The 26,304-nt window shown below is 40.8% G+C and overlaps 2 protein-coding genes across 2 annotated transcripts in view; one reads left to right on the top strand and one right to left on the bottom strand.

The window, feature by feature from the left end:
* LOC127617740 (phospholipid-transporting ATPase VD-like) overlaps positions 1-16,354 on the bottom strand; it is a 37,407-nt gene extending 21,053 nt beyond the window's left edge. The window contains 7 exon segments of the mRNA XM_052089826.1: positions 156-262; positions 1,053-1,138; positions 2,212-2,416; positions 12,670-12,864; positions 14,945-15,192; positions 15,645-15,697; positions 16,327-16,354. Of these exon segments, the coding sequence (XP_051945786.1) occupies positions 156-262; positions 1,053-1,138; positions 2,212-2,416; positions 12,670-12,864; positions 14,945-15,192; positions 15,645-15,697; positions 16,327-16,354 (922 nt within the window).
* A 589-nt stretch (positions 16,355-16,943) lies between these two features.
* On the top strand, positions 16,944-25,953 carry LOC127617967 (COMM domain-containing protein 8-like). Its single transcript, XM_052090159.1, has 5 exons — positions 16,944-17,238; positions 18,584-18,739; positions 19,040-19,192; positions 19,313-19,468; positions 23,858-25,953. The coding sequence occupies exons 1-5, from the start codon at positions 17,194-17,196 to the stop codon at positions 23,876-23,878; spliced, it is 531 nt and encodes a 176-aa protein (XP_051946119.1). The 5' UTR covers positions 16,944-17,193; the 3' UTR covers positions 23,879-25,953.
* Positions 25,954-26,304: the final 351 nt, after the last annotated feature.

Genomic DNA, 26,304 nt, shown 5'->3' with positions numbered 1-26,304 from the left:
ACACACACACACTCTCACACACACACTTATCTCCACGAATCTTTTTATTAATTTATCTATTAGTCAATAAAAACTCCAGTAGCAATTGCTGTTTATCTTTCTATACACTTATCAAATCTGAACTTTATCTCTGAGTGAAGAAATTAGAAAATTACCTGCATAGACCACAATGCCAATCACAGTCTCTGTGTTTCTCACAGTGCAGCTCCTCAGAAGCAGATTTCCACTGTGTAGTCCAACCCGAACTTTACCAGGATGCTCCCTGTTTTGTCCACACAAACAAAGCCATTACAATTTTCAATCAAATAAGAAGGACAAAGATTCCACCAGGCTTTTTGTTTATTAGTTATTACAGCAAACAACTGGTGTGTCGCAGGTCTGTTCTGAAAGGGTTGATGGCAAAGAACAACATTCTAAATGCAAATAATAAAATGCAACTAAACATATAATCATAACTATATGATATGTTTGGATTGTCAAAATAAATAGAACTATCAACTTAAAAAAAAAAAAAGAAAAATGGTAGGAGAAAATGCTCCCCATATCTTGTGCTAAAGTCTAAGGCGCTGCGTCCAATCAGAATGTAAATTCAGTTGTTACTTGATAAAAGCCACTCAACTGCTATGCTTTTATCCCCAAAAACCATGAACAAAACTACACATGAAAATATGGCCCACAGGTTCACTTGCAATGAAGATAAACATCAATTGTGCCAAGTCCAACCACAATATGCTTTGTGTGGTAAAGTATAGGCTGTAAAGAGAATGAAACCATTGAAATTCATGAGACATTATGAGAAAATGTTAACAAAATAGTCAATTATCCTATTCAGCTTGTCCTGTTAATAATTTTGCATATTATTGGGCCCAAGCAGTTCATGGCTATATTAATACACTTTAATGTTTGAGTTGAAAGTTTTTTTTTACATTTTTGTTTAATTTGTATAATAAGCAAAATTGTGTTAGGGCATCACTTCACGTCCGATGTAAAATATCTTCCCTTAAGCAAAACAATTAAGAAGCACTGATTTACAGATTTATACGTGTACTCACATGAAGCCTCTGAACCGTCTCAAGTCATTGTTTGGATTTTCACACTCAATGCAACTGTTGAAGTTCTCAGGAATAAATTCTGATTCCTAAAGGAAGATTGCATACATGCACACACAGGCTCATTTATTTTCATGATCACTGGTGAAATGTGCACTTGCAAGAAGACATACACTTAAAAAAAAACCTGTAAAATTGTGTATTTGGGCCAATGACAAATCTGGATTTTGCCAACGCAAACAAAGTGAGACACTCGAAAAGCATCTATATGATGCACATCCTGTATGACGCATCCTCAGAAACGTCCATATATAAGTTTACCGCTGACAGATTGATGAATTTAATTGCAAAATGTATTGTTGTGGACTGTAGGCCAATGATTATATTCGATGATATGGAAATAAACAATAGCCTATATTACCTTCTGAAGCCATTTTTTGTATCGTCTTATGAATGCTTTACTAGTCTGCCACAATGTATTGCAATGCATTTTAATTATGTGAGTTATAATTTTTTTTATCATATTATATTTGTTCATAATTATTTAATCATTATTGTTATTTGGGGTCCATTCTCTGCAATTATTGATATACAGTATGTGATTAATTTGATTAAATAATCTGCATATCATGTCATTAATTACATTTTAATGAATTGACAGCCCTAGTATCACATAATCTTAGTTCTTATAAATATATTCAGGTTGCTTTAACGTTTTTTAAAACCCTTCATTTAAAAATAATTTTCGATACAAGTTTATTTCATTTATTTACTCTTAAATGATATTTCATAGTTTAAGTTTTCTTTGGGTTATAACATTTCACAAGAGCCTAAGCTTACCTTTCCAAATCATAAAACGTCAAATGATCTGATATTGATATGATTATTTAAAGAATTTCACCCTTTGTTAAGATCTCACGTTGGTTATATCAGCCTGACATTTCTTCTTTTACGCCCTAAAATACTTTTCATTCAGAAATTACTCATCTTAGAAGAAGTGTATTCAAGTCACTGTCTGTGTTAATTAATTTAATGCTTCATCATTGACCCATTAATAAATATATGAAAGCCACAATTTACCTCATATATTCATGGAGGAAAAAAAATCAATGGTGTTAACGGTGATGGAGATGACAATAACAAGGACGTGAGATCCACTCACCTGTTGTGGCAGGTCACAAACCACCTGCCTCTGTTTAAGGTTAGTTTCTCCATCCAGGTTGGCCGTCTCAATGTGACACACGCCATTAGAATCAGATGAGTGAAGCAGCACCATGTCAGCAGGAATGATCTCATTACAACACAGACGGACCAGATCACCGACACACACCTCTGCCCAGCGACGCTCCACATACCTCTGCTGCTTTCTTCAATGCACAAACACACACACTTTAAATTATTTATTTGGATTCACAATTTCCATTATATAATGCCAGCCTAATAAAATGACAGTTCACTATGGATAGAGGTAACAGTGCTTTCTCCATAAGAAACTGAAACAGCCCAGGATAGTGGTCACAGAGCAATAGAGGTTTAACAGAAATGTCATATATTGCTATATTCTGTATGTAAACCACATAGATAAATCAGTATGTTCATTTTTATGTGTGGTTTTTACTGATATGCATTTATGCAAAATACTGTATAGTTCAATCTTTATATATGCATCATATTTTCTCACATCAGAGTAGGACTTGAATATTGAATACAGTATATGCCCACATTTTTTAACTATAAGTTCCTATATGGCCATTTATTAGATTTCTGTATTGGTTTCTCTATGGGTTCATTTTTGTAGTCACATTTCCTGTATACACTTATGTCCAAGACTTCTAATTCCAAACACAATTGCACATTCATAACCAGGTGTATTCAAAGCTTCCAGTAAAGATTTATTTTACCAGACTGATTTTAAAACAATCCTCCGTGAAAGGTTAAATGAAAAGCAAGATTCCAGAATAATAGTTCTGGTGTTTTTCATTAATCAATACAATATCTAGAGTATTAGGCAAATCATCAAATATACAGAGGTTAAGTGACGAAAACCAGTCCATTTTAACAATCTGATGAATATAATTTATCTATTTGCAGCGGAGGGGATCAAACTGTATGTGTTTACAGCAACGTGTCGGCCATTTCGTCATACACTTGTTCGGGTATCAGCTTTATTTACTGATGCCATGAACACACGAATAAAGACAGACAATTGTTACTACAGTATATTTGGTTTGGATTTGTATAAAAAGTTTATATGCGGTCTATTGAAACTTTTAAAATTGTTCAAATTTTTTGATCAGCTAAATGAGGTAGACAAAATCTATTGGTTTCTATATTAAAATCGTGTTTTATTATGAGGTAAAACACATCCCTCTCACTGTTGATTGCACTGAGAACCAGTCTTGCAGGTGGAACATTTATGGAATATTTACTGAACTAGTGTGAAATTCAAACCTCCTATAAAAAGTTCAATGTCTACATGCTGCTTTCCACACAAACACGCCATGTATGCATGTACACATGTACTAAAGCTTATGTTTATCGGTCTTTTATACAATAGAAGTACACACACACACACACACACAAATACACACACAGAATCTAAGATTATTCTTTACCAACATAATTTCTGCTGAACTCAATGCATCAACTTCAAAGTAATCGCTGTGCTTTATTGTCACCCACGGCAATATCTGCACAACAGGTAAACTAACATGACCCCCTGCAGCAAGATGATCACATGGGAGCCATTTTAAACCAAGAAACATTAAATTATTTTTTTAATGTTTTGGTACAATCAAATACAGCCTAAATATTACTCTAAGACTACTACTACTTTTTATTTGCCATTATTTGCACATATATAGAGTATATTCCCAATCTTTACCATATATGAGCATAAGGCAGATTTTTGTGCCAAAATTTTATGCTTCTGGGAATATATCAACTCTAAATATGGAAGATAAAGTATATGCATAGATACATATAGAGTACAAAACAATTGCATTGTTCTCACTCACTCTCATGGGGACATAACATAAACATCTACTGTTTTAATACAAAACAATGCTTATTTGAAATACTGTATAGTAACCAAACTAACACCCTTAATCTAACCACAGATGAAACTCATTGCATTTTTAGAATAAAAATGGTGTTGGTGCCAGACGGGCCGGTCTGAGTATTTCACAATCTGCTCAGTTACTGGGATTTTCACGCACAACCATTTCTAGGGTTTGCAAAGAATGGTGTGAAAAGGAAAAACATCCAGTATCGCGGCAGTCCTGTGGGCTAAAATGCCTTGTTGATGCTAGAGGTCAGAGGAGAATGGGCCGACTGATTCAAGCTGATAGAAGAGCAACTTTGCCTGAAATAACCACTCGTTACAACCGAGGTATGCAGCAAAGCATTTGTGAAGCCACAACACGCACAACCTTGAGGCAGATGGGCTACAACAGAAGAAGACCCCACCGGGTACCACTCATCTCCACTACAAATAGAAAAAAGAGGCTACAATTTGCAAGAGCTCACCAAAATTGGACAGTTGAAGACTGGAAAAATGTTGCCTGGTCTGATGAGTCTCGATTTCTGTTGAGACATTCAGATGGTAGAGTCAGAATTTGGCATAAACAGAATGAGAACATGGATCCATCATGCCTTGTTACCACTGTGCAGGCTGGTGGTGGTGGTTTAATGGTGTGGGGGATGTTTTCTTGGCACACTTTAGGCCGCTTAGTGCCAATTGGGCATCGTTTGAATGCCACGGCCTACCTGAGCATTGTTTCTGACCATGTCCATCCCTTTATGGCCACCATGTACCCATCCTCTGATGGCTACTTCCAGCAGGATAATGCACCATGTCACAAAGCTCGAATCATTTCAAATTGGTTTCTTGAACATGACAATGAGTTCACTGTACTAAAATGGCCCCCACAGTCACCAGATCTCAACCCAATAGAGCATCTTTGGGATGTGGTGGAACAGGAGCTTCGTGCCCTGGATGTGCATCCCACAAATCTCCATCAACTGCAAGATGCTATCCTATCAATATGGGCCAACATTTCTAAAGAATGCTTTCAGCACCTTGTTGAATCAATGCCACGTAGAATTAAGGCAGTTTTGAAGGCGAAAGGGGGTCAAACACAGTATTAGTATGTGTTCCTAATAATCCTTTAAGTGAGTGTGTATATATATATATATATATATATATATATATATATATATATATATATATATATATATATATATATATATATATATATATATATAAAAACATCACCCAACATTTAATTAATGTGCACCATTTAAAAGGCACTTAAAAAGTGACAGATGTCATGATCTCTTGATAATAGGTATCAGCTGCCATACCATATAGATTAAAGTACAAAATGAACACGTGCAGCTCTAAATTAGAGTGTGCGTTTTATACTTGGGCTAAATTTTGAATCTTGACATTGTTTCAGAATATTTATTGTGTTTACCTATCATACACATCACACAAGTGGTTACTGACCTGTTGGTCAGACTTCCTCCGACGCTGGTCCTCCCAAAGGTCTTTAACAGCAGTGACAGAAATCACTAAGACAATAGGAATGATCGCGATTTCTGGCTGGAATGCATTTACAATAGGTACAAAGTTTAATGCACCCAAGAAGGTGAAGTATATATTGGCAAAACGATGAAGTTGCTCCAAAAGATTCTTGGGGATGAAGGACAGGAAGGTGTACTTGGTCGTCCGGACCATATTTCTGCTGTACAACTTTTGCAATTCTTTTGCCTCTTCATCTTCAGTCCAACTTGGGATCACCGTTCTTCTCTTTTTAGTCTGATCTCTTGTGGTGCCAGCTTGATCTGGGTTCACCGCCGAAGTCATGGCAACCGGACTCTGGATACTGACCATTTAGCTTACTGCAGCCAATTCAGGCAGTCTTTCCATGCCCAGCATGCCCAAAATGTCTCGTAGTCTTCATTCTGATCTTATCCAAACCAAGGTCTACATGCACAAAATCCGACACTTGAGAAGTGTTATAATCCAAAACCTTTGTCTCAAGTGAGTGTGTTTTAGAAACGTATAATACTAAGCCTAACGATCAACGACATATAGACTGCGCCAATCCTTGTACGGGAAAACCTCCCAGGCACCATAAATAAACACTAGGTAGAGCTTTTTATGACTTAAAGAGGCAGATTTTAAACCGAGAAGACAAATAGGCTGTAAATGAGGTAAATGAGTGACCAACTTACAGTGTGATATTTATCTGGGACAGTGAACACACACTAACAATCAGTAAATCAGCCCCGGCCTATTACTATTATTATCACAATTAAGGAGGGCAGGGCACAATTATGAGAATTACTTTAACAAAGCTAATATTAAATCAGTGTTATTACTGTTAACAAAACTATATGAAAACATTTTGTTAACTGGAATAATAATTAAAATAGTAACACTTTACAATAAGGTTGTATTTATTAGCTTTAGTTAACTACATTAGTTAACATGAACTAACAGTGAACAATACTTTTACAGGTTTCGTTAACTCTATAATTATTTTTGGTTAACTGGTTAATTTCTACATTACGAATATACAAATACATTTTACATTAAAAGGTGTATACTTTGGGAGTCTGGGTATCTCAGCGAGTATTGACACTGACTACCCCCCCTGGAGCCTCCACAAACGCTACGTCTCCACGGTAATGTGCTCAACAAGCCACGTGATAGATGCGCAGATTGACTGTCTCAGATGCGGAGGCAACTGAGATACATCCTCCGCCACCTGGATTGAGGTGAGTCACTATGCCACAAGGAGGACTTAAAGCAAATTGGGCATTCCAATTGGGGAGAAAAGAAAAAAAAGGTTGTATATTTTAACAGTAACTAATGCATGTTAAAGGTGCAATATGCAAAAATGTTTTATTAATTTTCACCTTTTTTTTGCCAATGTGTGAACAGATTGTAACGCAACATAAAAATTAGCCCTTCACGGACTTCCTGTAGACTGAAATTAATATATGTTGTAAGAAAAATCGAATTGTCATTATCATGCGTTGACTAATGTTAATGAATAGAAATGTATTGTGGAGTGTTACCATAAAAAGAAACATAACTGGAAATACTCATACTACACCAATACATTTTCAGGAGTCAAAAACAAATGAACTAAATTGTAGTTTTTGAAACACCATGCCAATATAGTGACAACCCTAAGAAATGTAACTGTATTAACACATTTCAATTATATTAATAAAATGCCTTAACTTTGGTAGTAGTAAAATAATAGACTTAAACTAAAATGTATATATTGGTACCAAAAACTTAACTGAAACTAATTAACACTAACACAACTAAACTAACTGAAAGTACAAATAGAGAATACATTATAAATCAAACTAATAACATTTTTAAAGCTATAACCCTGTATTGAGTTGCACTTTGTAGATACTGTATGTGAGGTTCATACACTGAGTATTTTAAATTTGACAATATAGATTAAGGAGAAATCAAGTCTTGTGTCCGATGTGAAGTTAAAGGAAATGAGCACTGGCCTTTGAGGTGTAAGGGACAAACAGAGACATCACAAACTTTCACAGCTACACTGAAAGTTTCACATTAAGGTACTATCTCTTATACAGTACATTCCACTCCATCCCATCAAGGAAATACTGAAGCATTCTTTTAGAAACAGACCCTTTATGTAAGTTCTTAGACTGTAGAGCAACTATAAGAATCATTCATTCTTCAATCATTAATACTAATAGCTAAAGCAGGTTTGCATGAGAGCCTAGAAGGAAGTTTCGGATGTTTGAATTATGCAAAGTTATTTCTTAGAAAATAGCCACTTGCCTCGGAAGAGGTGAGTTTGGTTTGTGAATTTGTGTTAACTGTCAACAATTTCCAGTTATAATAACAGTACACAGTTCCACATGTCTATGCTAAAAAGTTCTAAAGTTTAAATAGCCAATTAAAACTCAAATAATTAAAGGGGTAATATTATATCATTTTAATTTGGGTTAAATTTTGAGGTTCACTTACAATGTTAGTACTTTTTTTTGCACAAAAACAGTCATAATGCAGTTTTTCATGACCCTTTTTCACCCTCTTAGAATTGAAGGGGTTGTTTTTGCTGCTGTGCCTTCATGATTTCTATACACTGTAAACAGATCTGTCACGATAGTGGATGAAGGCAGACGTGAGGCGAGGATCTACATGCAGGGCTTTATTTAACAAAGGGTGAAAACCAATAAGACAAAACCAGAACAAAGGAAATACCCGCAATGGGGAAAATAAAACAAAAACACGGAAGACATACGAAGATGTAACAGGCAAGATACACACACGATGAGCACGGAAACAGGCGTCCACAAACATCAAAGACCGACAGGGGAATGGAGAAATAAACAGGGTTTAAATACACGAAGTGATGGAACTAAACGATAAGCAACGATAAGCAGGTGAAAACAATGAGTGAGTGCTGGCAGGTGGTGAGTGCAAGGAAAGATGGGAAGTGTAGTTTTCTTGGACAGGGACTGGTGAAAACACGGGCCGGACCACAAGGAACGTGACATGGAGTGTGAAGTGCTGAGTGAAACAGAAAACACGGGACAGACAACAAGGAATCGTGACATAACCCCCCCATCAAAAGGATCGGATTCTAGACGATCCAAAAGACAACAAACAAAATAATCCAAGAAGTGCAGACATAGGAGGTACATAAGGGGCAAACAGACAGACCAAAGGGGGCACAAGGGACACAAAGACAAACCAAGGAGGCACAAGGGCAAGCAGGCAGTCCAAGGGGGGCACACGGGGCAGACAGGAAGTCCGGGGGGCACAGAGGGCAAGAGGGCAGTCCAAGGGGAGCACACGGGGCAGACAGGAAGTTTGGGAGGCACAGAGGGCAAGAGGGCAGTCCAAGGGGCAGGGACAGGTCCAGGAGGCCTGGGAGGCGGCCACAGGACAGGGACAGGCCCAGGAGGCCTGGGAGGCAGCCACAAGACTGGAACAGGTCTAGGAGGCCTGGGAGGCGGCCATCGGACAGGGACAGGTCCAGGAGGCCCGGGAGGCAGCCCCAGGACAGGGACAGGTCCTGGAGGCGGAGCGGAGAGGGGCTCTGGAGACAAAGCTGAGGGAGGCTCTGGAGGCTCAGGAGGCGGAGCCAAGGGAGGCGGAACCATGGAAAGCTCTGGAGGCTCAGGAGGCGGAGCCGAGGGAGGCGGAACCATGGAAAGCTCTGGAGGATCAGGGGGCGGAGCCGTGGAAGGTTCAGGAGGCAGAGCCGAGGAAGGTTCGGGGCCTCAGGAGGCGGAGCCGTGGGAGGCTTGGGAGGCAGAGCTGTGGGAGGCTCAGGAGGCGGAGCCGAGGAAGGCTCAGGAGGCAGAGCCGTGGGAGGCTCAGGAGGCAGAGCCACGGGAGGCTCGGGAGGTGGAGCCGAGTAAGGTGGCGCCGTAGGATGCTCTAGAGGTGAAGCCCTGGAAGGCTCTGGAGGTGGAGCTGAGGGAGGTGGCGCCGTAGGAGGCTTTAAAGGCGGAGGCCTGGAAGGCTCTGGAGGCGGAGCCAATGGAGGTGGCGCCGTAGGAGGCTCTAGAGGCGGAGGCCTGGAAGGCTCTGGAGGTGGAGCCAAGGAAGGCTCAGGAGGTGGTGCCGAGGAAGGTGGCGCCATAGGAGGCTTTAGGGGCGGAGACCTGGAAGGCTCTGGAGGTGGAGCCGAGGGAGGTGGCGCCGTGGGAGGTTTCCGAGGCGAAGACCTGGTAGGCTCTGGAGTCTCTGGGGACAGAGCCGTAGGAGGCTCGGGAGGCGGAGCCATAGGATGTTCTAGAGGCGGAGCCCAAGAAGGCTCTGGGGTCTCTGGGAGCAGAGCCGTAGGAGGCTCGGGAGGCGGAGCCATAGGAGGCTCGGGGAGAAGAGCCGTAGGAGGCTCTAGTGGCAGAGCCCTAGAAGGCTCTGGGGTCTCTGAGAGCAGAGCCGTAGGAGGCTCGGGAGGCGGAGCCGTAGGAGGCTCGGGGGACGGAGCCGTAGGAGGCTCGGGGAGAAGAGCCGTAGGAGGCTCGGGGAGAAGAGCCGTAGGAGGCTCTAGTGGCAGAGCCCTAGAAGGCTCTGGGGTCTCTGAGAGCAGAGCCGTAGGAGGCTCGGGGGGCGGAGCCGTAGGAGGCCCTGGAGTCTCTGGGAGCAGAGCCGAAGGGGGCTTTGGAAGCGGAGCTGAAGGAGGCTCGGGGAGAAGAGCCATAGGAGGCTCGGGAGGCGGAGCCGTGGAAGACTCGAGTGACTAGAGGGGTGGAGCCCTGGAAGACTTGAGAGGCGGAGCCCTGGGAGGCTCGGGAGGAGGCGCCCTGGAAGACTCGAGAGACTGGAGAGGCGGAGCCCTAGGAGGCTCGAGAGGAGAAGCCCTGGAAGGCTCGAGAGACTTGGGAGGCGGAGCTGAAGGAGGCTCGGGAGGCAGAGCCGTAGGAGGCTCGGGAGGCGGAGCCGTAGGAGGCTCGGGAGGCAGAGCCGTAGGAGGCTCGGGAGGCAGAGCCGTAGGAGGCTCTAGTGGCAGAGCCCTAGAAGGCTCGGGGGGCGGAGCCGTAGGAGGCCCTGGAGTCTCTGGGAGCAGAGCCGAAGGGGGCTTTGGAGGCGGAGCCGAAGGAGGCTCGGGGAGAAGAGCCGTAGGAGGCTCGGGAGGCGGAGCCGTAGGAGGCTCGGGAGGCGGAGCCGTGGAAGACTCGAGTGACTTGAGGGGTGGAGCCCTGGAAGGCTCGAGAGGCTTGAGAGGCGGAGCCCTGGAAGGCTCGAGTGACTTGAGGGGTGGAGCCCTGGAAGACTCGAGTGACTTGAGGGGCAGAGCCCTGGAAGACTCGAGAGACTTGAGAGGCGGAGCCCTGGGAGGCTCGGGAGGAGGCGCCCTGGAAGACTCGAGAGACTGGAGAGGCAGAGCCCTAGGAGGCTCGAGAGGAGAAGCCCTGGAAGGCTCGAGAGACTTGGGAGGCGGAGCCCTGGGAGACTCGAGAGGAGGAGCCCTGGACGACTCGAGAGACTTGAGAGGCGGAGCCCTAGGAGGCTCGGGAGGAGGAGCCCTGGAAGGCTCGAGAGGAGCCCTTGGAGGCTCGAGAGGAGCCCTGGGAGGCTCGAGAGACTTGGGAGGCGGAGCCCTGGGAGGCTCGAGAGGAGGAGCCCTGGAAGACTCGAGAGACTTGAGAGGCGGAGCCCTAGGAGGCTCGGGAGGAGGAGCCCTGGAAGACTCGAGAGACTGGAGAGGCGGAGCCCTAGGAGGCTCGGGAGGAGAAGCCCTGGAAGGCTCGAGAGACTTGGGAGGCGGAGCCCTGGGAGGCTCGAGAGGAGCCCTGTAAGACTCGAGAGACTTGAGAGGCGGAGCCCTAGGAGGCTCGGGAGGAAGAGCCCTGTAAGGCTCGAGAGACTTGAGAGGCAGAGCCCTAGGAGGCTCGAGAGGCGCTGGCTCCTGGACGGTCCTGGCTACTGGCGCTGGGCCTTGGACGGTCATGGCTACTAGCGTTGGCCCTGGGACGGTCATGGCTGCTGGCGCTGGCTCTTGGACGGTCGAGGCTACTGGCGCTGGCTCAGGGACGGTCGAGGCTACTGGCGCTGGCTCAGGGACGGTCGAGGCTACAGGCGCTGGCTCGCTGACCGTGGCAGGCGTGGGCGCTGGCTCGCTGACCGTGGCAGGCGTGGGCTGGAGAGCGGAAGCTTTTCTTCACCTTCTCCGGGCAGACGAAGTTGGCAGCGCTGGCTCATCGATCAGGGCAGGCATGGGCTCAGGCTCGAAAGCCGGAATCACGAGGGGTGGTTCGTCGGCCGCGAGTTTCTTCAGAGCGAGACTCACGTACTCCCTCCACGTGTGGTCTCCGGGTTCCGGCGCTTCCCTCAGCTGGGATGATGGCAACCCGACCGGTAGATAGTCTTCAGGGAAGCGTCGTCGAACCCGGTGTGGATGGCGACCGTGGAGAAGAGACGCGAGTACTCGCAAACGGTCAGGTTTGCCTGGGCCAGTGTGGTGAAAACCGCTGCTAGATCCATTATGGGTCGGTCTTTCTGTCACGATAGTGGATGAAGGTAGACGTGAGGCGAGGATCTACATGCAGGGCTTTATTTAACAATTGTGAAAACCAATAAGACAAAACCAGAACAAAGGAAATACCCGCGATGGGGAAAATAAAACAAAAACACGGAAGACATACGAAGATGTAACAGGCAAGATACACACACGATGAGCACGGAAACAGGCGTCCACAAACATCAAAGACCGACAGGGGACTGGAGAAATAAACAGGGTTTAAATACACGAAGTGATGGAACTAAACGATAAGCAACGATAAGCAGGTGAAAACAATGAGTGAGTGCTGGCAGGTGGTGAGTGCGGGCCGGACCACAAGGAACGTGACATGGAGTGTGAAGTGCTGAGTGAAACAGAAAACACGGGACAGACAAAAAGGAATCGTGACAAGATCTAATTATTTTTAGATCTGTATATGGGGACACAATCAATATGGTGAATTTCTCAATGCAGACAGGTCAAAAATAACAGAATGCATAAAAAGCCACATAGACACAGAAAATCTGTCATTGTTCATGGCAATGGTGTCATAGCAGTTCTGCCTTAATTCATCCATATCAGACACACATACTGACCCGCAGTAGACATGTGTCAATGTGTTGTTTATTTTCTTGTCAAAGCGGTAACGTCTGTAGTCTTCCATGGCATCTTTAAAAGCAATGACGGTGAGCACCACTGCAAGGGGGATCATAGTAATTTCCTTCTGAAATGCTTCAACCACTGGAACCCAATTCAGCAACACCAGGAACAAGAAGTACAAATTTGCCGCTCTGTTGCAATAGAGACAAGACACACTTTCTCAGTAGAACATAAAACCCAAATCAGAAAATCATCTACAAACACACAATCAAATAATTTAGCCAATGGTGTAACTTCATGTCATTCACAATATGAATCTTGTTTGTTGTCATATCACAATAAATTCTTATCTACTTAACTTGTTAATGTTTTTAAAGTGTGTAACTAGATTTTTTTTTGTCGCTAATTCTAGTAATAAATGGCAATATGAAATATAGTCCATGTCCAAACTATGAAAATATAGTGAAACACCAAATTAAGTACCTGACTATCACTGTTGTAGCCATTTTATGAAACACAAATTTCAATAAAAAAATTAATTTGAGTCAAACTATCTATAGGCAAAGATTTATTTTTCAATTAATATTATTATGTTTATATTCACAATTGTATTTAAGATTCAAGTTGTATTTGTAATTTTTCACCTATTGTCGTAGAGTGATATTTAGGTCACTGCAAAAGGTGCTGGTGAAGTTGGTGTAAGGGGTAAAATGTTTGGATTTAGAGAGGCCATTGTATACCATTTATTGACAACTTCATTATTTTGATTATATTTTCGATTAAGTGTAATTAAAATTTTGAAACATTTTTGGTTTAAGTTTTCATGTTTCAACAAATGAATTAAATTTTTAAAGCAAAATCGACAGCAAACAAACAAGCCAGTCCCTCGATCCACAGTCTAACCTGGATGGCCGATACAATTACTTTACTAGCCATGATTTGTGTGTCACTTATTAATATGAATACTGAATACCTGATGATAATAACATTTTCTATTCTAATAAAAGGAGCATGTTACTGTCATAGAAATATTCCTGATATTCAACAAGGTTGCAGTTGATGCACAAAAGAATGTACGTCCATATTTCTATTCTTCTAATTTATTGCATACAGCTAATTTACAACACCAACTTTTAATGAATGTGCTGTCTTTGTTTACATAGCTGGTGCTTGACAGGGAATAGACTATAAAATGAGACACAGACGTTGCAATAACCTGAGAAGAACCTCAGAATTAAATTGCCCTTGACCAGCCCATTAGCACCTTGTGCACTCAATTTCACCAAACCCACTTTTGCCTAGGCTTAGCGCATATACCCATTGCACTTCATGACCAGGCCCATTGACATTGCACGTATGACTTAAATCAGTCAATCAATCAAACAATAAAATTTTATTTGTAGAGCGCCTTACAACAGCCAAAAGGTGCACAAGGCGCTTTCCAGTAAAAACATCAATAGACAACAGTATATAAAAAAAATAAGTGTACATAAAATTAGCAATCGAGTCAAGTCGGAGGCTACGTGTTAAAAGCTTGTCTAAATAGATGTGTTTTCAACTGCGATTTAAAAACACTCAACATGGTGATACTTCGTAAGTGTGGCTGAAGTGCGTTCCACAGTTTTGGGCCTTGGACGGCAAATGACCGACCTCCAAACTTTTTATATTTAGACTTTGGAATCACCAGAGAGGTGTGTTCAGAGGAGCCCAAGGTTCTGGCTGGTTGGTGGACCGTTAGTAATTCTGTGAGATAGGCCGGGGCCAAACCGTTAATGGCCTTGAACACGAACAGCAGGACCTTATACTCCACCCTAAACCGCACCGGGAGCCAGCAGAGCGGGCGGAGGATCGGGGTGATATGTGAGCGTTTGGTGGCATTGCAGAGGAGACGTTAAAGCATCGGAGACATAAATGTCTAAAATATCATTTCCACAACAGAATGCTAACACAATAAATAAATTTAGATGTGGTGGAAATGTTCATTTAATTTCCAGCACAGACTGCTATTAAAAAAAAAATCATAATTTAAGATGTGGTGGAAATGTTCAAGATGTATGAGGGGGAAAAAAAAAGAAAAAGAAAAATCCTCCTGTGATGTATTGTATATCCACTGTTGGACATTGTTAGTGGACAAATTATATAACCTAGTGAAAATGCGGAAAGTGTTTTTAGAGAGAGTTTATTTTGTAAACTTCCAAATGGCCAAACATGCCCATATTTTAACAAATAATATGTAAACTACGTATGAAATGTTGAGCTTAAACAACTAACCTGTGAAACTGCTGGAACAGATTCATGGGTATGAAACTGATAAGGCTGTACTTGGTGGTCCGGATGCGATTGTTTTGGTAACCCTTTGAAATGCTGTGGTACTCTGCATGGTGTGGACCCCATCGTGATACCACCACTCTCCTCTTGCCAATGAGCCTTTGAACCAGAGGGTCTTGAGTGTCCAGACTGCTCTTAGGGGGCAGTGATGAAGGCGAGTACCAGCCCCTCCTTGAGTCTGTGGATATCAGCTGTAGACATCGGTGTCGAACCCAATGGACGCAATCCATAAGGATGGCAGAAGGTGGACCATTAAGATTCCAGTGCAAGAGCAGCCAAAATGACTAGGTCCCTTTCTGCACTACAAAGAGCCTTCCTCCTAAGCAAACATGGATGTTTCCATCCACACAATATTACTATAAACCCACAGAGTCTTGCAAGTGGCTACAACTGGCAAACTGGCATTTCTTCAGTTTTAGACAGGATGCAACGTGTTGAACATTCTTATCTTGTGATTGATCTGATATCTCATTGACATGTGACAGGCAAATAAGTAATGTCTTTATGCAGAAGTGCCTGTAGTTAAAGCCCTTTTTGTTAACCTCGTACTTCCCTTTGTATCATGGAAAGAGGAAGGAGTTAGTTTCATTTGAAGCATCTTGTATTTGACATGTCATTACTGAGGTAAAAGAGTTTCACTTACACAGACAAATTGCAGGAGTGGAATGAGGCAGAAAAAGGAAGCAGAAAAGAATCCTAAAAAGGAACATTAAAACATGCATAATGTAGGCGTAGAAGTTTAATTAATTGTTTGAATGAAACTTTAAACCCTTGGGTTTTGGGAACACATAAATGAGTTTAAAAGAGCATCAAACATGAAATTTTTTCACTGGTAAAGGTAAATGGAAACAACATTTTTATTTCTGGGTGAACCATCCCTTTACAAAATACTTATTTTAATTGACCGTGCACAACATGACATAGATAACAGAGTTCTACTCACATCCATGAAATGTTAAACAAATCATATAAGACCATTATGCACCATAGAATGTGATGATTAATTTCTAATTTAATACTTCTTTCTCAAAAAACAAAACATAAACTATATTTTATATATAATACGTTGATATTATAAAACATTATATTATTTATAATGCTGTTTATACAGTGTGTTCATCACAAAGTAAATAATATTAATACTAGTGACAAAGCAGCAAATCACGCGCTAATCATAAGGCGCAAAAAAACCTGTTACTTTATTCATCTGTTTTCGAGGTGCATTAACGGTAAATAACAGCGACACCCATCAACACAATATATGTAACCCAGACTACGTAGGTTCAATTAAGATGCTGTTTAAACTTATCATGCAACTCTTAAACCGTTATGCCGCCGTAATGGAATTAGCATAATACGATGTATTTCTCAAAGCTCCGGGAAACAAAGTAGTAGCCCATAACATCACAGAAGATAACAAAGATGTAACCTTACCCTCCAGTCATCGAGTTGGCAAAATGGTTGAGCAATGTTTAAGAGTAACTTCTTCCAGCTATCATGTGTAGCGGTCACATGAAATATTCGGTTTACAGTGACCTACACTGGAGAACTGCGCGGCCGCCAGCATCCTCTCAACGACGTAAAAGTGCTCACTCATTTTCACCTTCATCCACAAAGATTGTCCTTAAAAGGGCCCAAGTATTATTATGTTATAGTAATCGAAACAAAGCATTGATCACTTTATTTAAACGCAAAAACTCCTAATTAATTGGTCTTAAGTAAATGATGTGTGTAATAACCTTGTTCATGGTAAAAAAAAAAAAAAAAAAGAATTTGGTCTAGTTAGGTAAAAAAATAAAACAACAATATTTATAAAGGGAAACTAGGACTAATTTCTAGTTTAATTGTCAATTGTTGACAATCGTTAATCTAGTCCTTGGAGTCATTAAACTTTTAATTTAAAATATCTTGAGCGACGCGTCATTTCCGGGCAAGCATAAGAAGATATTTCCGGATCTCGAAAGCAGTAATCAAGAATCGAAAAGTTGACAAAAACGTCTAAAACAGGAACATAAATAACATCAGGGTTGTCAGATTTAAGTTTTAATGTAATTTAAAATGTTAAATGTTTCTTCCGAGTAGAGACAATAATGTTGTTTCGTGCAACATCTTGAAAGCGCTTCAACAGTTCAAAAGTCGCGTGACACTATCAGCTGACATCAGTGACGAGTTGAAAGACGACTTGCACCACAATGATAACATTGCTTGTCAAATTGCCGCCTGAACAATGTCCTAAAGTAAGTAACAACTGTGTAGTGTTTAGAACATTTTACAAATCAAATGATACCGATAAACCAATGTCGTAGTGATCTAGTTCTAATATCCTTATGGTGATCTGGCCACTGCCGTCATTCATGCCTCAGTTATGCATCTCATCTCATCGCAGTGCAATGTCAGTTTTAAAAGGTTTGCCAACTTTGGTTACCTGTTTGGAGTGAGTTATATATATAACGGTTTGGTCCACAACACCTTATTTCTTTTTGAATCTGGCAATGGGTGCATTCAGAAGATGGAATATGTACCTTTCAGAGGCTTTATCTGGAGTTGGGTCTATTCCTTTCATTTCTAAGACCATTGCATACAGACAGCACACTGGAGGTTGAGTCAATCACTAAATGGGGAACAAGGGAGCATCCGATAGCTTTCCTATGCAGCCAAGTGCATACACTCCTAACATCCGGTCAAAGGTTCAGTTTCAGGCTGCAGATGATGTTTGAACCACTTAACAAGTTTGTCAGACATGGGACAACGGTAATCCATACATAAATGCAGAATTTTGTAATACTAAACTTAATTTTAACATGTTTGGCAGTGATCAGAGTATCCTGGCCATTACTTTGAATCAGAATTAATTATGCTAATTTCTGATTGGTAAAATGCTTCAGCACTGACTTTTATTAGTTTTTTTGACAGTGCAATGAGAGAACCTTGAGATTTTGTTGCCAAAGTAGAATTTTATTTAGCATAAAGAAGAGTTAATGATCCCATTACACATTGTTCCATGGCAGCTTTTCAGAAAATCCCCCATAGGAAAATTATTTGGTAAAAACTATGTTCATGTTTATTAGGGGCTACTAGTTAGAGAAAAAAAAAAGGTAAATGAAAAATACACACAGCAGTTGCGTTCGGGTCTCAGGAGGTTAATCTTAACAGATGGAACGGTAATTAATAGTTGGCCTTTAAGTAGGTGGAGCTCCAGGTCACACCTACCGATGATGTGGACCAATGCCTGTAAGAAAGTATGTTTCAGCCTTAATAAAGATTTCCTAAAAGTTGACCCTGGCGAGCTGTTGCGAACCACCAAATCAAACTCAAATACACCTTTATTTGGACAGATTTTGTTCTAAATGATGTCACACCTGTTCATTCTGAGATTTTGCAGGGAGTATGCATTTTTTAATTGTAGTGAAAAGTACATTTCAGTTAATCTCATGTTTGTTAATCAACCAGAGTTTAGAGAATAAGGGGAGCTGGTTTATTGTTGTTTCATTGTAATCCATCTGTATAAACAATTGCTCAGAGAATGTGTCATCAACTTGACTTTGAAAACTGAATATTTAATTTCCTTGTTTCCCTTCCAAGCTCTTGCACAGGGTCGTGGATGGATTGTGCTGCAGGAGTGGTCCAAGGCGAATAGATTATGGTGACAGGTGGAGTCTGACAGAATGGATGGAGTTAATGGACAGTCTCTCCTCTCTCATCCGTTTTGCTGTAGGGAGGGCGTGCTCAGATCAAGAGGTGAGTAAAGAAGAATTTGAATAGGCCTAAAAATACTTTATTCATGTCTCACAGTTTAGAGTCAGGTAAGCGGTTCAGATACATGTGTTTTTAGTAAAAGTAATGTTTGCTGTTAAATAATAAAAGATGATTTGCAGAGCACCAAATTTTCTCTAATTTCTCTATGGCTGGTTTTACAAAACAGGCATGTAAATATACAAATTCAGATAAGATGCTTGCTTATACACTTTCTTCAAGTTAAGGGAACGGTTTATGGGTAGTTTATGTGAGTTGTGATATTTTGTGCATGTGTGTGTGTAGGTTCAGCAACTGCTGAGTGATTTGGACACTGCGCGTGCAGAGGCCGTTCTGCAGTGTGTGCACTCCAGGTTTGATGAGCTCAGACATGCTTTGGTAGACAGAACCAATGCCATCTCTAGCACTCAGCTACAGGACTTCAACTGGCAGTTAAAGGTGCAACAAAAACATACACTTCTCATGTATTTTAATCAAAGTGAAAAGGAAAAATATATGGATCTTCATTTGTTGCTCCTCTCTCCTCGCTTTCTTTTGTTAACCTCCATCTCACTCTAGCTTGCATTATCTAGCGATAAGCTGTCAGCTTTGAATACTCCTCTGCTAAATCTCAGTCTGGAACTAAAAGAGAATGGAATTCAGAGATCTGTAAACATGGAAATGAACAAAGAGGAGCTACAAACACTCATCAGTGCACTAGAAGCAGCCAATAAGGTAATGCAATCTTTCATGGATGGTTGAGTAGGTAGGTAGATAGATACTGTAGATCAAGGGTCCTCAACGGGGGTAGTACCATGCCAGAGGGTTCTGAGAGCAAATTAGTAAGGGGGGGGTTAAGTTACAAATGGGGGGCATTTATCTGTCACAATAATCATATCTATCATCAAGTTCGTCTTTGCAATAAAACATTTATCTAGACGTTTATCTTGGTTTTCAGTTATACTGGTTGGTACGCATTTGTACCACGGTTTATCTGATTTTGAAGTCTAGCGATGGATCTGAAGGATCTGGTTTAGCTGCATCTGAAGGATCTGGTTTAGCAGCGTCAAATACACAGGTGGAGGCACAACCTCTGCTAATGCACCTGTATGGCTCTGTAGATGGGTACGGCTCAATGGACAGAGTAGCATGTGCGCAAAGCTCTTAAAGGAATAATTCACACAAAAATGAAAATTGTATTTCTTCATCAAAACAGAATTTAAGATTTTTAGGATCACAAGTTTCGGGGAGGCAGAGATCTATCAAGACATAGTGGTGCATATACACTCACCTAAAGAATTATTAGGAACACCATACTAATACTGTGTTTGACCCCCTTTCGCCTTCAGAACTGCCTTAATTCTACGTGGCATTGATTCAACAAGGTGCTGAAAGCATTCTTTAGAAATGTTGGCCCATATTGATAGGATAGCATCTTGCAGTTGATGGAGATTTGTGGGATGCACATCCAGGGTACGAAGCTCCCGTTCCACCACATCCCAAAGATGCTCAATTGGGTTGAGATCTGGTGACTGTGGGGGCCATTTTAGTACAGTGAACTCATTGACATGTTCAAGAAACCAATTTGAAATGATTCAAGCTTTGTGACATGGTGCATTATCTTGCTGGAAGTAGCCATCAGAGGATGGGTACATGGTGGCCATAAAGGGATGGACATGGTCAGAAACAATGCTCAGGTAGGCCGTGGCATTTAAACGATGCCCAATTGGCACTAAGGGGCCTAAAGTGTGCCAAGAAAACATCCCCCACACCATTACACCACCACCACCACCAGCCTGCACAGTGGTAACAAGGCATGATGGATCCATGTTCTCATTCTGTTTATGCCAAATTCTGACTCTACCATCTGAATGTCTCAACAGAAATCGAGACTCATCAGACCAGGCAACATTTTTCCAGTCTTCAACTGTCCAATTTTGGTGAGCTCTTGCAAATTGTAGCCTCTTTTTCCTATTTGTAGTGGAGATGAGTGGTACCCGGTGGGGTCTTCTGCTGTTGTAGCCCATCCGCCTCAAGGTTGTGCGTGTTGTGGCTTCACAAATGCTTTGCTGCATACCTCGGTTGTAACGAGTGGTTATTTCAGGCAAAGTTGCTCTTCTATCAGCTTGAATCAGTCGGCCCATTCTCCTCTGACCTCTAGCATCAACAAGGCATTTTCAGCCCACAGGACTGCCGCATACTGGATGTTTTTCCTTTTCACACCATTCTTTGTAAACCCTAGAAATGGTTGTGCGTGAAAATCCCAGTAACTGAGCAGATTGTGAAATACTCAGACCGGCCCATCTGGCACCAACAACCATGCCACGCTCAAAATTGCTTAAATCACCTTTCTTTCCCATTCTGACATTCAGTTTGGAGTTCAGGAGATTGTTTTGACCAGGACCACACCCCTAAATGCATTGAAGCAACTGCCATGTGATTGGTTGATTAGATAATTGCATTAATGAGAAATTAAACAGGTGTTCCTAATAATCCTTTTGGGTGAGTGTATAGTAAATGCCAACAGAGGCAGAGGGCCTGTGCTGCCCCGATTGGACCATTGCAATCCCACCGATGGAAACAATTATCGATGCAGCCGGTGAGAGCACTCCTAGTCCTAGCTGCATTACCGAACATAATGGTTTTCCACAATTACTGAGCCCCAGCGTTTTAGAGGTGTTTTTCAGTTTGTCACGAATAAATTGGAAGCGCTGGCTGAGGCCAGAAGGACTCAATGGCACCCTATTAGAGTAAGTATCATGTTTTGTTTGTTACTAAAGCAACTATTAGGGGCGGCTGTGGCTCAGGTGGGAGAGCTGGTTGGCCACTAATCGCAGGGTTGGTGGTTCAATTCCCGACTCCACACTGAACCCCAGGTTACTCCCAATGGCAGGCTAGTGCCTTGCATGGCAGCTCTGCCCTCATTGGTGTGTGAGTGTGTGTGATTGGATGAATGGGACACAGTGTAAAGCACTTTGGTAACCGCTAAGGTTAAAAAAGGCACTAAATAAGTGCAGACCATTCTATCTAGAAATATATAGGCTATATGACAAAGTTTTCACACATACCTGAGTTTGCTGGAAAAACAGCACTGACACAGCTGATGAATTCAGATTTCAACCCTTTGTTTCATTTGATGGTCTGAAATCCTCCGGGGTAAAATGTTCGCTGCACACCCTCTAGTGTTTGATTGAATGTAGGGGTGTAATGATATCCAGGTTCAGCGCGATAAGCCAGTGCTTTAATCGCTCTTGATCATGATAGACGATCGATGAAAAGTTAATATTTATTCCTGCTGTGCATTTTCTTTGGACACACACACACCAAACGACCATTTTGAACAATACACTTATACAAATACAAATCTACAGCAAAGACAATTAAACTTTTGTACAGCGCTCCTTCTCTTGTAAACAATGACGTGCATTCTGCCTCCTCCATGTGACACGTGATCTTAACAACAAGCTTACGTCATCCCTCTCATGAGTGCACATCACAGAGATGTACGGAAGCGAACATTTGTAGTTAAAAAGTATATAATTATTGTTTTGTTTCTAAAAATAATCAATCGTTTGGGTTCAGAAGAACTTCAGAAGAAAGTCGCATGGATTATTTTGATGCACCCTAAATATGCATTTTGGACCGTAAAAAAATGGAGTACATTCACATGCATTGTTTAACTCTTTCCCCGCCAAACACGGAATTTTCCGGGTTTTATGAAAAAACGCTTCCCCGCCAAACACGGAATATTCCGGGTATCCGTGTTTTAGGTGGTATACGGTAAGGAAGACCCGCGCGCATGTTTTGAAAGAGTACGCAACTCTTTGATCAAAGAAACAGACTGCGATCGTCTCAAACGTGAAGTGGAACACCATACTAATACTAAAGCACTTGTTTGATAAAAATGCCTTTTTCTCAGCTTTTTGTCCGAAATGTTGTTTTTGACAAAACCTACCTCTGTTCAAGTGGCAATAAAAAAAGAACAAATGAATATAAAATAAAATCGTTTTTTTTGCCTAAAAGCAGAGGCTCAGATCTTTATTTTGATATATAGCATCTTCATATATTCATGGAAGAAAATATTCTGCGGGCCATTAAAGTTTAGCGAAAATCGTCAAAAACCCTGGCGGTGGCTGGCAACTTTTTTTAAAAACGCTGGCGGGGAAAGAGTTAAAGGAGGAGGCCTGAAATGAAATCCTAAAAATCTTAAATTCTGTTTGGATGAAGAAAGAAACTCAGATTCATCTTGGATGATCTGAGGGTGAGTAAATTATCTGCAAATTTTCATTTTTTGGTGAACCATTCCTTTAAAGCTCGAGCTCTTAAACTCGCAGCTTTGCAAGAATCAGTGAGAGGAAAGGCTGGAGAAGCGGAAACCATTTGAATTCGGCACAGAATTCCACATCACCACCCTTGAATTTACTAAAGTAACACTTACTCTACTTTAGGCAGAATAAGATTGATAATAAATATTATCATATCACTACTTTAGCTCTATTAAATTTGTCACTGGCTACATTAGGGGAGTGAGAAAATATAATGCATCTTTGTTATAACTTATAAATATTTATAGATTTTTTTAATTGTTTTTACATGTGTTCGAGTAGGTCTACTGTTTATAATTACAAAGATACCATAATTTGTTTTATAGAAATCATGTTACATCTAACCATGGTTGTGAAAAAGATCCATGCTTCTATGTGTTTACTATGGTCTTGTTACAAATACCACTGTTAAAAGTATAAACATAATTAATGAATAAGTAATATTTTTTCAAAAATACAAATGCGTAGTATATTTACAATATCACTTTTTTTTTATTTATTATTAGTTCCTCTCTTTGCATTTTCATTTTATAGGCCTCCATCTGCTTAAATTTAAGAAACGCAAGGTTTGGTCTCATATTAATGACGTGTAAGCCTGCTGAATTTATTAAAAAATCTTAAAACTTATGCAATGCATTGTTAATAAGTTGCATTGAGGACATTTAGCAAATAAAGTGGTAAGGGAATGAAGTGGACATTCATCAAGATAAGGTTGAGAAACAGACCGACAGACAGATCTTTTATTGTATAAGAGTGTCAAGTGTGCATACCTTTTCTGACATTGTGTGTCCTTTTCTAGGTTGTGCTGCAGTTGAAATGAAGAGACCGCAAGTATATTATCTCCATTCAAACATGCATCTGTGTCATCTTACCTTCAGAGAGGAATTCTGATGTCTATATAATGAGATAATGCCTGCATGCAAACAGGAGCCTTATGGACATAATCTTAAGTGAAAACCTTACTGCTGAAGCATTTATGCAGAGTTCAACAGACTGGATGTGAATATTATTGTTTTCTGGGCAAAAGCTGCATTAATACTGGCTTTGAGTTGACTTGTTGCTAATGCCTGATTTATGGGAATTGTTGATATAGAGGCACAACGAAGAGTTAAAGGACTGCATACACTTATTGTATTAATTTCCCCATGGATTTTTTTTTTATACCATGCAAATGGATTTTGGTTTCATTTGATAGTAGCATTTTTATTTCCATTAACTAAAAACATTAAATGCAAGCTTGAATAGTTCTCTTTTTTGCCAAAGAATGTCAACAGAATAATTAACAGAGGTAGAAATCTCCAACACTTTTTTTCATGCTATCATGTGACATGACTCACTTGTAATCCTGATTAAAAGGTCAAAGTTTAGGTACCCAGTCTCCACACTAATTTAGAAGTGGGTTAAATCAAGTTCTCTTGATTCTTTTTAGTACCATTTACATGAGAGCTGAGGCAATCAGTGTGATAACAATTAACCCTCAATTAAATGTGCATACACCCAATGTTTTGATTCATTCCACAGTTTTGTGATTCCTAGACTACTCCGATAGCACACACTCACCATTTGTTGTTTATACAACAACAAAGCATGCAAGTATAAAAATCAACACTTCACGTAGTTATTGGTTTTGTGAGATATTTTAATTGAATTCATTAAAAATTTAAGATTTAAAATAAAGTATCCTTAAGAGCAACTGTGCTTGCAGTCCAGGGCTCACATACACTCAAGATTCAAGCACTTTTTCAATATCTTTCAGCCATATATTCTCCTACAGCACACACCATACCAGCATTGGAGTACACAGATCAATAGCATTAGTGCAATTACAAAAATCATACATGGTTAACAGCTCTAATAGAATACTGTTTTTTTTTTTTTAAATCATTTTTATTTGCATAGCGCTTTTTTACATCACCATTTCATACTTTTTGTAGTTTGATTAAATATGATTGTAAAATGTGTATCGAAATTAAATAATAATTGTATTTAGAACCCCTGTGAGCAACAGAAAGTAACCGTGGGAAGGAACACAAAACTCCTTAAGATGTTGGTTAATGGTGAAAAATAACCTTGGGAGAAACTTAAGTTTATGCAGAGTTATAGATCATGATGGATGTTTCTGGTTCCGGCAGACCTAACTAAAGCAGCCTAAATGTGAGTTGAAGTATAAATTAGATATATGCCTGGCTAAATAGATGAGTCTTTAGTCTAGACTTAAACTGAGTGAGTGTGTCTGCATCTCGGACAGTGTTAGGGAAACTATTCAATAGTTAGGAGCCAAGGATGAAAAGTATGAAAATCTACCTCCTATTGTGGATATTTATATTTATTATCAAGCCACAATTTTAAGCATGTCAGAAGGTCACTTAAGTACTGTAGAGTTAGACCATTCAAAGCTTTGTGAGTATAACAGACTTTTAAAATGAATATGATATTTAACAGGTAGCCAATGTAACGACGTTAAAATTTGGCTAATATGGTCATATTTCTTAGTTCACATATTTCTTGCCAACACTCTGGCAGCTGCACTTTGAACCAATTGAAGTTTATTTTTTGGACTTGCTGGACATCCTCCCAGTAATGCATTACAATAATCTTGTCTTGAGGTCATGAGTGCATTAATAAAGTTTTCGGCATCAGCAACAGAGAGCATGTGTAGTAATTTAGGAAAATTTCTGGAAAAAAACACTGGAAATTAGATTTTCAAAGGACAGATTGGTATCAAATATAACACCTAATTTCTTTCCTGAAGAAGACAACATAACTACATCCATCGGGAGTCAAATTATATTTTAGCGGCTTATTTTTAGAAGTGTTTGTTACAATCATTAGTACCTCTGACTTGATGGAATTTCTGTCCATTCAATCTTTATTTCATTGATACACTCTGCTAATTTGGAGAATTGTGACTTTTTGGGGGGGGGGGGGGGGCTAGAATGTCGCACGCCAGGTCCCCAATCAGCCTGATGGGGCGCGCGAGGGATAAAGGCAACGACAGTTCGAGAGAGAGAGAATTACGGGCATGTCCGTCATGTGTGTTTATGTTTGTGTGTTTTGGTTAAAGATTTCATTAAATTATTATTTATATTGACAAGCCGGTTCTTGCCTCCTCCTTGCCCATCCTAACCCCTTACACATTGGGTTTAGAAGAAATATAAAGTTGGGTATCGTCTGCATAACAGTGGAACCTTATCCCATGATTCCTGATAATATCTCCCAGGGGAAGCATATACAAGGAGAAAAGGA

The sequence above is a fragment of the Xyrauchen texanus genome, chromosome 24, assembly GCF_025860055.1.
Source record: "Xyrauchen texanus isolate HMW12.3.18 chromosome 24, RBS_HiC_50CHRs, whole genome shotgun sequence".
NCBI classification, from domain to species: domain Eukaryota; kingdom Metazoa; phylum Chordata; class Actinopteri; order Cypriniformes; family Catostomidae; genus Xyrauchen; species Xyrauchen texanus.
This window is presented reverse-complemented; position numbering and strand designations above follow the sequence as displayed.